The following is an 18736-nucleotide window of genomic DNA, read 5'->3' on the forward strand; positions in this document are numbered from 1 at the left end:
CTAGTTTAACTAATGGAGGCAGAAGCTATTGGACCGAGAACGTGTACCTGCTTACAGAGGAAGACTAAGGGGAATTCAGGCATTGGAATGATCTTGGATCACTCTTACAAAGTGCAGACACAGACACAAAGGGCCAAATGATGTAACTGATGTAAACTCAATGTCAAATAATGTAAGAATTTTTGTTTTCACTGACATACAAGAAGACCATAAGAAAATATTGAATGTAGTTAGTATTTAAAATACTGGTTCCTGATAACACCGAATTGCCTCTAACCAAACTATGCCCATATTCCTTTGCCAATATTTAACAAAGTTCCACATTTACATTTTTTTCTTTGCAGCATCAGACATCCCTTATAAAAGATGTTTTCTTTCCTTTATCAACTTTCAGGGAGGAAGAGCAAATTTTTTGTGCTTCTCTCGATAACTCGGTGCTCTGTCACAAGAGATCAACATCGCTGCTTGTCAATGCACATCCTCCAGAGCTAAGATAATCTTCCAGCACATTGATGACAAGAACTGATGATCACTAATGAAGACCCCCCCTTCCCCCACCCTCCAAACCAAGAATTGATGATCTCTAATGAAGACCACCCCCACCCCACCCCCCCAGCCCCATAATCCCATTCTTGTCTGGGGAAATAATATGTAACTAACTCTTACTAATAAAAGTATAAATGCTAGAAGTGTTATGAATGTGCCTTCCTGAGGCTGGCCAGATGTAGGAAACCTGAGAACACCTCATTTCAGACGAGAGTCTCCTGATAATCTAACGAGAATTGTGACTCAACAGCATCCTAACAACCACTGATAAAATTTACAGATACTATACTTTTTGCTTTCACATTTCGCTTTAACATTTCACAGGTTGCACCTTCTTGAGTTCAGATTAAAAGCGGGGAACAGTCAAACAAAATGTTTTAAATGATCAAACTAACCAGATTCTACCCAGTATGATTACTGTCAGGATATCAAAAAAAAACTTCATGGCTTACAAAAACATAATTTAGGAAAATCATATTTTGCAGAAGTTTTAGTGAACACAAAGGTAGATCTGTGTCCATTGAGCCAGACAATTTTGAGAGTTTATTGCCAGACTTTAATGCATGTCTTTCAGCCTTTACAAAGTTAGTAAGCAGTTTTGATTGTCACTTTTGAATTTGTTTCTAACAGTAAGGAGAAAAGTTCTTGTTACATTAGTTGGCTACCAGGACTCTCAATGGCTATGCAGTTGCTGTTTATTTTTAAATAGCAAGCAATGTTTGGATTTTTGATTTTCATTTTCTGTTTTCCCCCAACTCACTGCCAGAAAGCAGTTCCTCGCTGCTGAGAATCACCCCAAGCTGCGCTGTTGAAATTGGGAAGTTATAAAAAGGGGAAATTTCTAGCACAAAACTACAGCTTACGAACACCATGCAGGAGGTGCAAAAGCATGTTGTTCGTTCAGGCAAACCACTGACCAAATACCAGAAATGACAATGTAATCTCAGTCTCACAGTGCATAACATATGCTCACTATTTGCAATTATTGCTCCATTTTATGCATGCTTTTGAGGGATGAATTGGGTATTAAACTGGAAGATTTAGTGTTTTAATACAAGCTAGCTGAAATTTTTGTGGTACTCAGCATACTCACAGTCTGCACCAATTAGTGGGTGCCTATCAATGATCTAAAGAATACATTCATTCAGGAACCAGTCACTCTCCACAGTTAGCAATATTTTGCTTATTTCAAATAAAGGATCAAAGGGAATGCTCAACATTAAGAGCTTTCCACTGCTAAGCCACTGACCACCACCTTGGCCAAACTGATAAGAGTAGAAATTTTGTACACTGCTCTTCCATTCTAATTCAAAATTTTGACAAATAAACCTGGTTATTCACAAGATTTCAACAGAAAAATTAATCTAACAGGTGATTAAAATCTGAAGCTATAAAATACTGGAAATCCACTGCAGGAAAAACTGGAAAAAAAACTAAGCTCTAAGTCAACAAAACCAGAACCACTAAATTTCTCAATGAATTACTGGCAGGAATGTAAATAAACTCAAGTTCATGCCTGCAACAACTAAGATCTACTTTCACGTTAACTAAGATTTTTACTAAATAGGATCTTCCTAAAATGGGTATTTACCAAGACAAACATAAATACAGCCTTATTCTGATATCCTTAAAATTCATTCAAAATTATTGAAGATATTTCAGGACTTTAGTCTTACTAAACATGGCAAAACTGTTATCTTGAATTAAAATAATGTTACAGAATAGCCAATTCACGGAAAACCTTAACTGGAAATGACTGCCCAGTCATTTTCAGTCAAAGGGCAAGAAGTTAGTCCAACTGGCAGTCACCAAGTCACTTGACAAGTCACCCCATTGAGGTGATTAAGGCAGGTTCCCTCACAACTGGTGAGATAAGCATTTCAAATGCTACGATATAGAAAGCTATGGGCAAAGTACTGAAAGATGGGGTTAGTATAGATAGGTACTTGATGACCAACACAGACATGGTGTACAAAATAACTCAAGGAAATTTTAGAAAAATCTGCAAGTTATTTTTTGGGAACCGATTTACATGGAGTGATGTGACAAGGAATAATTCCTGAAATGAATAATTTGTTCTATGAGCTGAAACTGAGCAAGGTTGGCCTACATTCACTGGCGTTCAGAAGAATGTGATGATTCTGAGAGAGATTGACAGGGAAGATGCTGAAAGGCTATTTCCCAGAGGCTGGAAGCATTTGGAATTAGGAGGATTAGGCGTGAATTCCAAAGGTATTTAACAAAGCAATTAGGAAGATATTTCTTTCCAACCTTTCAAGTAAAGAAATTCCTGTTCAATTTATTTACTCATAGAGTTATAAATCTTTGGCATTCTCTATACCAGATTCCTGTGGATGCTCAGATGTTGAGAATATCTCCGGCTAAAACGGAGAACTTCCAACACCAAGGAAATCAGAGACTAAGGGGATAGGGCAGGAAAGTGATCTTGATGCACCAGATCAGCCATGACCTTAATGACTGATGGAGAGGCTTTTATGACCAATGTTCTGTACATTCTATCTATCCACATGTATCCCGCTCTCAAAATACTTTAATCAATAGTCAAATAAAGGCAAACTGATATTGAAACATGTCAGAATAAGATAGTCTGATCACTTCAAAATCATATCTTAATAACCAGACAAGTAAATTTAGAAGACAAATAATTTAATGGAAAATAACCAACGGTATTTACTTCTGGTTTTGAAATCTGAATTAATTTGGAAAACCAAATATAACTCAGTCAACGAATTTGCAGGTTACCTGCAGTTACAGTGCATTAAGTTATAAACAGAATGGTATGTTGATCAATAATCGGTCCTTTGAGTAGGGCTGCATCACCATCTGGTGCAATGGGCTGAAACTTATTTACATTCTGCCAACGGTCTGGAGGAGAACGACTGACAAGACCTTCTTGCAGGTCAGTACTGCTCTGATTTTTGCACTTGCACATTGCAGTGTGGGATTCTAAAACGTGCTGGAGGTCAGATGCCAGTGCATCTGAGCTCAGCACAGTCAGATGAGCTGAGCTGAGGGATCTGGTTTTGAACCTGATGAAGTATTCATATCTTGATTTAATATGGAAAACCAAAACATAACTTATTCAATAAACACATAAATTACAATTACATTTGAATGGGGTTCCCAACCTGGACAGAGAAGATAATAAAAGTAAGTGGTCTGAGGCTTTTTTTTCTCCGTTTCAAGTTTTAGTTAATCTGTCAATTAAATCAGATTTTAACTTATTTATTTATAATAATCTTAATTTTTGTTAATTATTTAAACCTATTTCAACAGCTTTTAAATGTCTCAAGTTATCATTTTCATCAATGTTTTTTTTTCTTTCTCTTCTGGCCAGTTACAAGTTGAAGTTTTCAAACCATTCCGTCTCCTAATGATCCATCTTCCTTTCAAATCATTAAGGAAGAGCAAAGAAATAGGTCTTATATTCTGGTCAATATTTACACTAAGACAAACCAGGGGCCATAGGTTTAAGGTGAGAGGGAAGAGATTTAAAGGGGACCTGAGGGCCAAGTTTTTCCACACGAGGGAAGTGGATGTATGGAATGAGCTGCCAGTGGAAGTGACATCGGCAGTTACAATTAAAACGTTTAAAAGACATTTGGACATGGCACATGGATAGTAAAAGGTGGAGTGGGACATGAGGCAAATGCAGGCAAATGAGACTAGCTCAGGAAGAAAGCTTGATCAGCATGGATGAATTGGGCCAAAGGGCCTGTTTCTGTGCTGTATAACTCTATGACTCTCTATAGTGGCCAACAGACAAAAATGGAGTAGGCAATTCAGAGACCTCGAGCAGTGAATATCAGAAGTGCAACAAAAGTAAAATGATGAAAATGAGAGAAACTGAGAAACAACAATCTTTTTCTGGTAGAAACTCCAGTTTATCAGTCAAATATACCTACACATACAATATGATCAGTTTGTTCAGTGTAGTTAGAGAACCACCTGATGGTCCATACCTGCCACTGCATCATTTCTCTTGAATAGAGTAGCATACAAAAGGTTTCTACACATGCGATGCATGACACCTCCTGGCAAGCTAGTTTCTTGAAGCAGATAAATTAATCTACCAATCATCAAAATTGTATACTTTATTCAGAGTTCAGCAGCCCTCAAATGACTTAAGTGCAGTCACATTGTTTTCACTCAATATGAAACATTCAAATAAAATGGTAATGATAGATCCAATCAACATTGAAGGATGAGTGAAAGTCTGCCATATTCTGTACCTCTCACACTGTCTGAGGCTGGAAAGGAAGGCAGAGAACAAAGCCACCTTAAAGATGGTGTACTACCATAATAAATTGCAATAAAAAGGATAATATTACAAGGGGGAAATAAATTGCAGGGTTCAATAATTAAACAACACAGATGCAAAATTTGAAAGGCTTAATCTGAACACTAAGCTTTATTTTATTTGCAACTACCTGTCACTCTTCCATATAACATATTCTTAGCATGTATATTGTATGCTTTTGCCATCCATTCAAATGCATCAGAACCACAAGAACCACTCATTTGTAGGTGGAACTAGGTATAAAACCAGGGCCAATAGTTCTCACCATTTCCTAAACTGGAGTAAAGCAGATATGACAGAGCAGCAAACTGCAACAAAAAGCCTAGATTGAAGTGCCAGAAGACTGCAAGGAGATAATAGTTGGTGTTTTCCGAAATGAGAGTACAGGAAAATATCTTTACATGAAGATTAGTTTCACTAAGTGTATTGCATAACTGGAGGAAGAGAGGAGATGTGAAGGGCAGAGGGGTCAAGCCAAAGAATAGAGGAGGTGGGCAAATGAGCAAACGAGAAGAGGGCCAAAGAAGAAAAGAATAGGGGGGAAAATAGAGGAAAAGAGAGAAAGGTCACAAGTAGGATGGGTAGGAGAGGAAGGGTAAAAGAAAGTTGTGCAAAGGTTGAGAAAAGGGGTTTATTATTTATCAAGAGGGCAATCCACATACCAAAGGACCCTCTACCCACTCCTCCAAATAGGAAAGGAATACAAATTCTTGACACAAGGAAATGAAAAGCAAGCCTATTGTAGGTAATAATAGTTGCGAGATTCTCATTTGAGGTCATGGGAGGTAATAATTGTTTGTCTATCATTAATGATATTATTTGCTATATATCAATGCCTGTTTATTGTAACCCAAGGACTTTCATATGTGTTTTGAGACCAACTTTTGTAGGGAATCATTTTTGATAACTGGGACACTGGATATCAAATTGACCAGAGGGCTTAACTTTCCTCAGTTTCCTCTAAGTCCTCTTTTGTTCTGTTAGTTGAATGCAATTCCTTTTTAAGAGATTTCCTCTGCACTCAAATAATTTTTTCAATTCACCACTCTCAGTGTTGAATAACTAGGCGATGAATGGGCAGAACTGTACAAAATTGACTTTCTACCTATGGGTGGCCATGGGCTTGAGAACATTGACTGCAACATTCAGTAACACTTGTGCAAAGAGCCTTTACAATAAGGCAGGCAGTGCAATACTGGTGTAAAATGTGTATACGCAACTCATTTAAGTTTTGCACAATGAATTTTCAAAGCTTGGCGAACAAGGCATTTGAAATTATGAACAGTAGTCTCATACAAATAATAAACATTTTCCTTCAAAAACAAATACACAAGGAAACACAAGCAAAAAAATAACCTGTTTTTCTTGGAATGTTCATCCTTTCCTCTTTTGACTCCAAATATCCTGGTGATTAGTGCACTGAACAACAATGTGGAAGAATTTCGTACCTGGTAGTTAAAAGCAAAGATAAACATTATTTAGTGTAGAGAGTGTCCCTTGTACTTTTATTTACCAGTACATTTCCACGATGTATGCTTTAAACCTCCACATACTTAAATGCAAGTAAGCAGTTCAGTTTTTATAATTATGTAAGATATTTAAGGTATGTTGATTACGAGCTACCATTGACTTTTAAAAATATCTTTTACAGCCAATTTGTTTCACCATGGGTTTTTTAGATTTGAAACTTTAGAGAAAAATAATGTTTGGTAAGAATCAGTGGAGTGAAAACCAATGGGTTATTTAGTTTTAATCCATTTTTGGCCAGATGAGGCCTCTGTTGAACATTTCATCCAAAAAAAAGAGCATCTCCAACTGTGCGGCACTCCCTCAGTACTCCCCTGAAGCAGCAGCATGGATTGTGAGCTGAAGGCACAGGAGTAGAAGGTGAACCTATGACCTTCTTGCTCATAAATGAAAGTGCCTGCACTGAGCCAAGTGAGACTGCCAGTTTTAGCATAAGTTTTTTGCCAAATTAGGTATATTTTGTTCTGTGCATGTTCTTGCTATTTTAGGAATTAGAATGACTACCCAAAATCATTTCACTTAGAACTCTAAAGCTGGGCCAAGAGAGAGAGTGTGGATTTGAATCCAGAGGTGATATGTGTGTGTTCAACGACTGCATCAATTCTTCAGCTAATAAACAAGCACCAGGTCTAAATTTGAGAGAATTTGGGCGTAAGCAATGTTGATTCTGGCTGCACCTTGTTGTTTTGATAGCTAATATTTAAAATAAAAGTCCAGATCAGTTTACTGGAAATAAAATCGTATACACAAGTCCTGCCTCAGATCTAAAGAAGCCAGTCCAAAGTCGGTCAACAAATGTGATCAGAAATAAACCTGCAGTGAAAACTATTAAAATTATATTGAACGATACCCGATTAAAGAAAAACTGTGCAGTTTTAGCCTTTGCTCAGTAAATGCAATAAAATGCAGTATTTGTCCAGTGAAAACACCACGTATAAACCACAATTAACATGCTGTTTTCCCTTAACTCGATAAAATCAAAGTTTGAAATAAAAACAGGCCTTTTTTTTCATTGGTAAACAATTAAGGAACGATTACATCCACAACAGACACGTCTTTTGGAAACTTCTAGATTATAACTTGTGCTTTGGCAACCTTGGTTATTTATTTTAGAGCAGGTTTGTTTGATTTGGTTAGTAATACAGAGCCCTTTCCACAAATATCCCACTCCACAAAAGGACAGCCAGACTTTTTAAAAATACATCTCATAACCTGCAATTTGACATGGGCTCAGCTAAGAAAACTTGGTGTTGCAGAATTTTTGGTGAATTTTCCATCAGCCTACTGAGAATCTATAAAATGTGCCAATGCAAATAGTTAACTAACTTCTTAAAATTATACTTAATCCTACAAACTTTAAAAATCACTGTTATCAGTAACAAGGTCATTTGGTAAAACATTTAAAAACACTAATTGCTATATCCACTTCCATCTTACTGGCAACAGTTTTGGGACAAGAGCAACCACCAATTCCTACAGCAAAACAAAGCCCAAATGCAAAGAGGAGCCCAACTCTGATACAACCAATTCTGCTTTCTCATATCCAAAGGTTTGAAAATGACTCATACAAATAAATGGGATCAGAAACCACTCACATTGGCAATCTTACTGCAACTAGAATAGCACAAATGATCAGAGCTAATTTTCAGTTTCCTGGTCTCTGCCCAAGTACCATTTTAGTGAATTTAAATTTAAGCTTTAATAATGGGGCAAGTTTTCCACTGAGATCTGCTCATGAACATAGCCACATCTGAGCAATTCCCAAACGGTGACTGCAGCACAATCTTCTGCTCAGCAAGCAGCCAACCAAAGGACGGATGGGGGTCACTGCTGAATCTGTGCCAGGTTAATCTAGTGCAAGTACAGCAGGCCCATTCAACCCAAGGGGACAAACTGGCTGCCAGGTAAAAGGCGAGTTAAGGGGTTTGTGTATGACTGAGTGTCAGAGTGCGTTTAGACTTTTAATTTTTAAATTAATTGGCAATTTTCACAGCCTATGAGCATAGGGGCGATGCCTTACTGAAAATGGCAGAAACCCTTCCCACATTAAATAAGTGATGGGACATGCTGGCCTTCTTTGGTCAGGGCAATGAGTACAAGAGTAAGGAAGTCACATTGCAGATATGTAAAACTTCAGTTAGGCCACACTAAGAGTATTGTGTGCAACTCTGGTTGCCCCATTACAGGAAGGATATGGAGGCTTTGGAAAGGGAACAGAAGAGGTTTACCAGGATGCTGCTTGGATTAGAGGGTATGAGCTATAAGGAGAGGCTGGACAAACTTGGGTTGCTTTCTCTGCAGCATCGAAGGCTGAGGGGAGACCTGATAGAAGTTTATAAAATTATGAGAGGCATAGATATGGTAGACGGGGCATTTTGTTTTTAATACATACATGGAGAGTGGTAGGTATACCCCTGGAATGGACTGCCAAGGGTTCTGATGGAAGCAGATATGATAGAAGCTTTTAGACAGACACATGAATATGCAGCGAATAGAGGGATATGGATTATGCACAGGCAGAATAAATTTAGTTTAATTTGGCATAATGTTCGGCGCAGACATCATGGGCTGAAGAGCCCGTTCTTGTGCTGTACTTTTCTACATTCTGTGTGTTTGTAGAGCCATGACCTACAGACCTAGGGCTGGAATATGTGATTAGGTTGGGTAGCTCTTTTGCAACTGGCACAGGCACAATCTTCTGTCCTGGTCCATGCCATTTTTTCTCAGTGGAAGATTGTTTCAGGGAACACATTAGGACAAACAAGATGGACCAGAATAGAAGTCAGTGTATGATCTACTCTGATAGCTTCGATAGTTAGAGGACAGATAGATGTTACCATAGCTAAAATGTGATTCCAGAATGGTATGTTGCTGGACTAGTGCCAGGGCCAAAACAGGTGCAAAACATTCTGCACTATGCAGAGGTGAGCAAACAAATATAGGCAGAGGCTGTGGTTCACATCTGTACCAGTAGCATGGGTAGAAGGGTTTGGTTCAGCAGACAGACTAGAGAGAGCTACAGAGGAAATTAAAAAGTTAAACCACATGGGAAGGGCCTACTTCCCTAAATCAGAGGTCAAAAACCAGGCACAAAAAATTAAAGTAATTAGTAGAATAAGAGGGGAGGCAAAAAAATATCTTTCACGTGGAGTGCGGTAAGTGAATGGAGCTGCCTGCCTGAAAAGGTGTAAAACGCAGGAAACCTCAAAGAATTTAAGAAGTGCCTGAATGTATGCTTGAAAGGCCATGGCCTGCCAGGTTATAACCTAGTGCTGGAAGATGGGAAAAGATTGGGTAATTCTTTAGCGACTTTTACAATTTTCTACAATTTGAAATATTCTTGGTTACAAGATTCCTTTAAACAAGATTTGGGGAGGGCAAAGCAGAAGGGTAACGAGGGAGTGCACCAGATTGGTTAACGGATCCAGTAAATAACAAGGACATGGATTGAACCGAACAAAAACAAAAAAAAAGTGGTTGCTAGGAGTTCATTATAGGCTTCCAAAAGTCAGGGGAAGATGGAAGTGCAATACAGAGGCAAACTTCTGAGCAGTACAAAAATAACAAAGCAAAATTAGGGGATATCAACTATCTTAACACAAACTGGGACTACAGCAGAGGAAAAGGTATGGAAGGTGCAGATTTCATGAATTGCACTCGAGAGCTTTTTTTTAAGATCACACAAGCCAAGTCCAACAAATGAGGAGGCAGTACTGGGCATGGTTTTAGGGAATAAACCTGGCAAGTGGAGAGGTGGCAATGGGCAGAATTTTGGAGGCAGTGATAATAATTAAGTGATATTTAGCATAATTATGGAAAAGGACAGAGAGCGAACAGTTTAACCTAGCTGCAATATGACTTAGCAAAACTGAAATGGAAACAACTACTTGAATGAAAATCAGTGTCAGAACAGCAAGTGGACTTCAAGGAGAATATTATGAGAGTTTAGACCAAACATGTTCCCAATAAAGGGGAGAAAATCACAAATCTGGAGCTCCACACATCAAAGACATACTGAATAGAATAAAGCAGAAAGGGAGAAGTATTTGACAAATACACAGAGCTCATCATTGCAGAAATCCTTGAGGAGTATCCAAGGTACAGGTATGAATTAAAAATGAAATTAGGGAGACAAAGAGGGTGCATGAGAAAGAAATTCTCAGATAAAAACCATTGGAAATAAATAGTCTTCTTTATAAATACATAAAAGGATGTGGTAAGGATGGGAGCACAACTGTTACTCTGCTGCTTCAAAGCTCCAGGGACTTGGGTTCAATCCTGACCTCAGTGCACATTCTCTCCATAAATGCTTGGGTTTCCTCCCAAAGACATGCTGGTAAATTAATTGGCAACTGTAAGTTGCCCCTAGTATAAGATAATGGCAAAACAAATCAAAAGACTAGTGTTTGGGCACGTGGCGAGAAAGGATGACTTGCGAGAGTACAGGTAAATAAAGAATGGCAATGGGACTAATGGCACTACTCACCTGGAAATAGGCATACACCCGATGTGCCAAATGGCATTTTACTGCACCATTATGATAATGAGAGGAAAGATTAGGTCATTTTAGAGAGTAAAATGATCACCAAGTCTGCCTAAATGAATACTTTGCTTCTGTCCTTCCGGAAGAGCGGAATCATACAAGCATTGACATTGAGGAGAAAGAATATAAAATATTGGAACTGATAAACCTCGGGGCATAGGGCACATTAAATGGGTCTAACATACCTTGCCAGACCCAGAATAAATGTATCCTATTTTCTTAAAAGAATCAAGGGAGGAAATAGCAGAGGCTCTGACCATTATTTTTCATTCCCCTTTGCCCACTGGCATCACATCAGAGCAATGGGGAAATGCTAATGTGGCAACGTTCTATAGAAATGGAGAAAGGGATAGACTGATAAGCCGAAGGCCAGTCAGTGTTGGGAAAATTACTGAAAAAATTCTGTAGGACAACGTAAATCGGCATTTGATGATGCACAGATTGACCAAGGTCAGTCAGCAGTAAGGCTGATGTCAAGAGGCAGTACATTCTAAAGGGCAAGACCCTCAACAGTGTTGAAGAGCAGAGAGACCTTGGGGTGCAAATCCATGGCTCACTGAAGGTGGCTACACAGGTAGATAGGGTGGTTAAGGGTCATGGAATGCTTGCTTTCATTAATTGAGGTATTGAGTACAGGAGTCAAGAAGTTATGATGCAACTCTATAGAACTCTGGTTAGGCCGCATTTAGAGTATTGCGTGCAATTCTGGTCACCTCACTATAGGAAGGATGTCGAGGCTTTAGGGAGGGCGCAGAGGAGGTTTACTAGGATGCTGCCTGGATTAGAGGGCATGTGCTATGAGGAGAGGCTGGACAAACTTGGGCTCTTTTCTCTGGGGCGGCAGAGGCTGAGGGGTGATCTGTTGTAAGTGTATAAAATTATGAGGGGCATAGATAGGGTGAACAAGCAATATCTTTTTCCCATTATTGAGCGATCCAATACCAGAGGGCATGCACTTAAGGTGAGGGGGTAGGTTCAGAACAGACATGAGGGGTACCCTTTTTTACTGAGAGAGTGGTGGATGCCTGGAATGTGTTGCCTGATAGGGTGGTGGAGGTAAATTCATCGGTGGCTTTTAAGAGGGGCTTGGATGGGCACATGAATGAGAGGAAAATGGCGGGATATGGGCATTCTGTAGGTAGGAGGGATTAGCTATGTCGGCACAACATTGTGGGCTGAACGGCCTGTTCTGTGCTGTACTGTTCTATGTTCTGAGTGAACTTTGTCAGATAGTAACAAGGAGTGAGTTTGATGTAGTCTATGTGAATTTTAACAAGGCATTTGACAAAGTTCCACATAGCAGGGTGGATTAAAAACTGGGTCAGTAGAAGAAAGCACAGGCTGGAATTCTAATGACTGTAAGGCTATTTGGAATGGGCTTCTACAGAGCTAGTCTTGGGTCCCTTGCATTTTGTGACATAGATTAATGATCAGGAAATAAGTGTACAATCCATGATTAAGAAATTTGTCAATGATACCAAAACTGAATCGTGGTTGATAGCGAGGAAGGAAGTTGAAGGCTGCAGGAAGGTACAAGTGAACTGATTTGTGGGCATAAAGGCAGCAAAAAAAAAGATGCGAGTATCGCATTTGGAGAGGGCAAAGAAGAAAAGGGAATTCACAAAACAACACAGAATACCAAAACATATACAGGAATATAACAATCTTGGAGTGCATGATCACAGATCCCTGAAGATAACAGCACACGTAATAAAGAGGTTCAGGTGGTATACAAGAGATTTGCCTTTTTTGGGGAAGGCACACAATACAAGAACAAGGAGATCATGCTAGATCTTCAACTTTTCTGCTCAGCTGACCAGTCCAGCAATATCTACTTAAAGTCTATATTTTTGTCAGTATCAACCAATTTTGTATCACCTGGAAACTTCAAAATTATAGTCATACAGCACTTAACCCACCACGTCCACGGCCGACCAATGGGCACACATCTATATTAATCTCATCTTCCAGCACTTGACCTGGAGTCTTCTATGCCTTGGTGATTCAAGTGCTCATCTAGACACTTCTTAAATTCTGTCAGTGACTCTGCTTCCACCACTTCTCCAGCAGTGCATTCCATGTACTTACAACTGAGTGAACAAAGGTCCCCTCAGATCCCCTCTAAATCACTGAGCCATCACCCCTCCTACACTTGTTTAAACATTAATAGCAAGTGACCCGGCACTGAGCCCTGGATAGCCCCTCTACAAACTGACTATTAAACCTGTTATTACACAATTGGTTCAAGATACTGTTCCAATTTTAGGTTCAACTTAAGATTCCAACCCAGCACAAATCATTTTTCCCCCCAATCAGTCTGCCATATGGGATTTCTTCAAATGTCTGGGAAAATCAATGGAGTGGATCAAATAAGCTTTGCATCAAATCATTCACAAGATCATAAGACAAGGGAGCAGAAGTAGGCCATTCAGCCCATCGAGTCTGCTCTGCCACTTCACCATGAGCTAAACTATTCTCCCATTTAGCCCCAATTCCTGGCCTTTTCCCCATATCCCTTGATACCCTGACTAATTAGATACTTATCAATCTCTTCCTTAAACACCCCCAATGATTGGGCCTCCCCAGCTGCATGTGGCAAAGAATTCCATAAATCCACGACCCTCTGGCTAAAGAAATTTCTCCTCATCTCTGTTTTAACTGGGTACCCTCTAATTCTAGAACTGTGCCCTCTTGTCCTGGACTCACCCTCCAAGGGAAACAACTTAGCCACATCTACTCTGTCCAATCCTTTCAACATTCGAAATGTTTCTATGAGATCTCCTCCCATTCTTCTATACTCCAATGAATACAGTCCAAGAGCCGACAAACGCTCCTCGTATGTAAGCCCTTGCATTCCAGGAATCATCCTCATAAATCTTCTCTGAACCCTCTCCAACATCAGTACATCCATTCTAAGATAAGGGGCCCAAAACTGCACACAGTATTCCAAATGAGGTCTCATCAGTGTCCCGTAGAGCCTCATCTACACCTCCTTACTTTTATATGCTATTCCTCTTGAAATGAATGCCAACATAGCATTGTTTTCCTTATTGCCGATCCAACCTGGTGGTTAACCTTTAGGGTATCCTGCACGAGGACCCCCAAGTCCCTTTGCACTTCCGAATTTTGAATTTTCTCCCCATCTAGATAATAATCTGCCCGTTTATTTCTTCTTCCAAAATGTACAACTGCACATTTCTCAACATTGTATCTCATCTGCCATTTCTTTGCCCACTCTCCTAAACTGTCCAAGTCTCGCTGCAACCTTTGTTTCTTCAATACTTCCTGCTCCTCCACCTATCTTGGTATCATCTGCGAACTCAGCCACAAAACCATTTAATCCATAACCTAAATCACCGATATACAGTGTAAAAATCACCGACCCCTGCGGAACACCACTAGTAACCGACAACCAATCAGAACAGGATCCCTTTATTCCCACCCTTTGCTTTCTGCCTATGAGTCAATGCTTTACCCATTTTAATATCTTTCCTGTAATTCCATGGGATCTCATCTTATTAAGCAGCCTCTTATGCGGGCACCTTGCCGAAGGCCTTTTGAAGATCATTGATCCTTCTTAATATGCTCTAAAACAAAATACCTTCCTTCAATTAATGAGTATAATCAAGCTGAGATGGACAAACATTTGTTCTATCGGAGAGTCAAGGGTTCTGGGATACAAACAGGAAAGTGCAGCTGAGGCCAAGGTTAGATCAACCATGGTCTTACTAAATGGCAGAGTAGGCTCAGGGCCACATGGCATATTCCTGCTCCTATTTCTCATTATTACGTCAGCTTTCAAAAATTTCAATCAAATCAGGCTATCATGACCTTCCTTTAACAAGTTCATACTGACCGCCCTGTTTTAATCTATGTTTTTCTTTTTATTCTGCCTCCAAAATGTTATTTTTCCAATAACATAACCACTGTTTAATGATTTGTTATCTAACTGTATGTTACTTAACTTGATAAACTAGGGTTCAATTGGGAAAGTCCAATACACCGAGCTAACTAGTCCTTTGCCAGGGAACTAAAGATTTTTTTACACACGTAATATTTTAGTTTTGGAGTTATCACATGGCTTACATGCAAAAAAATATATAATTGCATGCTCAGCAATAATTCACATCAAATCACCATCGGAATGATCTTTAGAACAGCCAAAATCAACTTTGCACTGCTCACTCTCTCTATATCTTATTGAAGGATGCTGCCTTGCTCAACAGTGAGCCATTTTCATCATACCATGATAATGGGAAAGCCTCCCTCACAAGCATTTACACAGATCTCAGAAGCCTTAAGTGCTTTAATGCATATTTTGGTTTCTCTCATTGATCACATTAGGTATGGAAAAGATACAGTTACCAAACTTGCAAAGAATGTTAGAAGGTCATGACTTACTGCCCACACAGGAGATGTAAAGCCAAGGATGGCAGCTTGCAATCCATCTGCCACATAGGGAATGACATTTTCACCTATTTTGGTGTCTCTGAACAGTGCTCTCAAGATATTCAGGGCATGCACCTGACGAAAACAAAAATAGGTATTAAGAAATTATGTATGAACAACACAAATGCTTTCCCCCCCCACCCCCCCCAGTCATTTTCTACCCATTATAATATGCAATACAGAAGAATCTCTTTCAATTACACCATAGGAAATATAGTACCAATTAATCCAGGTACATTTCTGGCCAAAAGCAATCTCCAGAATATTGATGCTAAAGGTCTAAGAAACATAGAAAACATAGAACATGGAACTGTACAGCACAGAACAGGCCCTTCAGCCCACAATGTTGTGCCAACCTAGCTATTTCCTCCTACCTACACAATGGCCATATCCCTCTATTTTCCTCTCACTCATGTGCCCATCCAAGCCCCTCTTAAAAGCCCCCAATGAATTTGCCTCCACCACCCTATCAGGCAACACATTCCAGGCATCCACCACTCTCTCAGTAAAAAAAAAGTACCCCTCATGTCTGTTCTGAACCTACTCTCTCTCACCTTAAATGCATGCCCTCTGGTATTGGATCGCTCAATAATGGGAAAAAGATGTTGCTTGTCCACCCTATCTATGCCCCTCAAAATTTTATACACTTACAACAGATCACACCTCAGCCTCTGCTGCTCCAGAGAAAAGAGCCCAAGTTTGTCCAGCCTCTTCTGATAGCACTTGGCTCTTCAGCTCCACCACTCAGAGTTATGGCTCATTTCAGGACAATATCCTTGCCTTCTCTCATACCCTTTTGAGGAAGTGAAGGGTTAAGAATTGCAACCATACCTATAACTGGCAAATAATATATTATATATATATATATATATATATATATGCATTTATATTTCGTTAGCAAGGACTAGCAAGCTGCTGACCCACTATTTAGGTTGGAATGTTAAGTATGTTAACTGCCTTTGTTTCGGGTAACGAACCATTCCGATATGTCAGACGGTGGCGATACTGATTGTAATTAACATCAAGGTGAAGACTTGGTCTGAACAATGAAGGGTGATACCTGCCTTTGAAAGCCTTGATTATAACTCAATTATACTAAGACAAAAGGGGTGATAGCTGTCTCGGGATCTCTATAGCTTGACCGAAACTCGCGGCGCCGTTTGCATGGGATGTGCGTGACAATTCCTGTATAAATGTCTGTCTGCCCTTTGTTCGGGGAGAACTCGGGAAGCGACTCTTAGTGAGTGCTGAAGAGAATTCTCCTAGCGGTGCACTGCTAATAAAGGTACTTGTTCGAATCAACCTTGTGGCACTGTGTTATCTACAGCGGACGGAAAGGGAAAATTGATTTCAGGACGACACTTTGATCCTTTTAGCATTAAAAAAAGTCTCCTTCTTCAATATATTTAATTACTTGGTTTTACAGCCTTCTGCCACAGAGAATTCCACAGATTCAGGACGAAATTTCTTCCGAGCTCCATTCTAAATAGAATATTCCACATTCTGAGACACTGGCTGCTGGTTCTACTTGCTCCTTTTACCTAGGGTGCCCAGTCCTGTTAGAATCTTGTAGGTTCTCTCATTCTTCTATATTCCAATGAATATGGGGAGAACCAACAAAAGCTCTCCTCATGCATCAGTCCTGCCACCCCATGACTCAGTTTAATAAACGTATGTTGCACTCCCTCAGTAAAACCAAAACTGCACCTAAAACTCCATATTGAGTCTCACTAAGTCCCCTTCTAACTGCACAAGTCATCCTTGCTCCTATACTTGAATCCTCTTGAAAGGACAGCCAATATACCATTGAATATGGTCCTGAAATGAGCCATAACTTTGAGTGATGGAGCTGAAGGGCCAAGTGCCCAACCTACATAAGATAAGATTTCTTTATTAGTCACATGTACATCAAAACACACAGTGAAATGCATCTTTTGCGTAGAGTGTTCTGGGGGCAGCCCGCAAGTGTCAATGCACTTCCAGCACTAACATAGCATGCCCGCAACTTCCTAACCCATATGTCTTTGAAATGTGGGAGGAAACCGAAGCACCCGGAGGAAACCCACGCAGACACAGGGAGACGTACAAATTCCTTACAGACAGTGGCCGGAATTGAATCTGGGGTCGCTGGCACCGTAATACCGTTATGCTAACCGCTACACTACCGTGCCTGCCCTGGTTAAATGCCTGGTTTCAGCAACTAGTGTACAAGGACACATAGGCCTCAAACTTTCCTTTATTCCTCAATCTATCACATTCAGATAATAAATCTGCTGTTCTGCCTTTGGAACCAAAGTAGATAACTTCACAGTTATCCACATTAAACTGCATTGCCTGTTCACCAAATTTGTCTAAATCACACTGAAGTCTCTTTCCATTGTCACAGCACATATTCCACCCCCTATATCCCATCCCACCAGCTTTGTGCCAACTGTGAATGTGGAGATATTACATTTAGTTCCCACATGCAAATCAGTGATGCAGAGTCAGAGTCATACAGCCCCTTGGCTCACCACATCCATGCCAACCAATGCACCCCATTATCTGAATGTCATACCAATCCCATTATCTTAATGTGATATAAATATATATTGTGAACAGCTGGAGCCCAAGTCCCAGTCCCTGTGATATTCCACTAGTCATTGCCTGCCATCCGGAAAAAGACCCATTTATTCCTCAATTTCATTTCCTGTCTTTCAACAAATTCTAAGTCCATGCCGATACTATCCCCAATCTTCTATGCATTAACTTTGCACACTAATCTCTCATTCACAGTAATGCTATGAAATATTAAGAAATAGTAATTACATTATTACCACTGCCTGCCATTTATCAGCCCAGAACAGATATCACCAAGTTCTTGTTGCACATGGACCATTTCATTTCCTGAGAAATTATGAATGGAATTGAACAATGTTTGAATATTGCTTCCTCTGTATATGTGGTCAATATAAAGTCACTGACAAACTAGCTATCTCTTGGGCTTGCAGGGGCATCCTGGGGCTCAGTAGACCAAATTCAACCACCCCCATTTCCCAATGTGTTATCTACAAACCTGGAGGCAATTCCCTATTCCTCACTGACGTGTTTTAATGAAGTTCACTCAAGCCAGACACAGTCAAATGGCTTCTTCATGTCAAAGGCTGCCATTTTCATATCACCTCTCATATCAATGTTTGTACAAAGAACATAATAAGGTCTGGACTTGGTACAACTCAAACTGTCAATAACCAGTCACTTGGTGGCACTGTTAATAATTCTTTTAAACAATCTGAAAATGATTGGCAGAAGGCTGATGGAATGGAAATTGGACAAGACACACCTGGAAAGTTTTGCACACTGGCAGATCG

At 39.8% G+C, this 18736-nt stretch overlaps 1 protein-coding gene across 1 annotated transcript in view; it reads right to left on the reverse strand.

The window, feature by feature from the left end:
- thada (THADA armadillo repeat containing) overlaps nt 1–18736 on the reverse strand; it is a 299794-nt gene that overhangs the window by 197265 nt on the left and 83793 nt on the right. Inside the window, 2 exon segments of the mRNA XM_052011253.1 lie at nt 6224–6315; nt 15339–15461. Coding sequence (XP_051867213.1) covers nt 6224–6315; nt 15339–15461 — 215 coding nt within the window.

This window comes from Pristis pectinata, chromosome 3, assembly GCF_009764475.1.
Source record: "Pristis pectinata isolate sPriPec2 chromosome 3, sPriPec2.1.pri, whole genome shotgun sequence".
Taxonomy (NCBI): Eukaryota; Metazoa; Chordata; class Chondrichthyes; order Rhinopristiformes; family Pristidae; genus Pristis; species Pristis pectinata.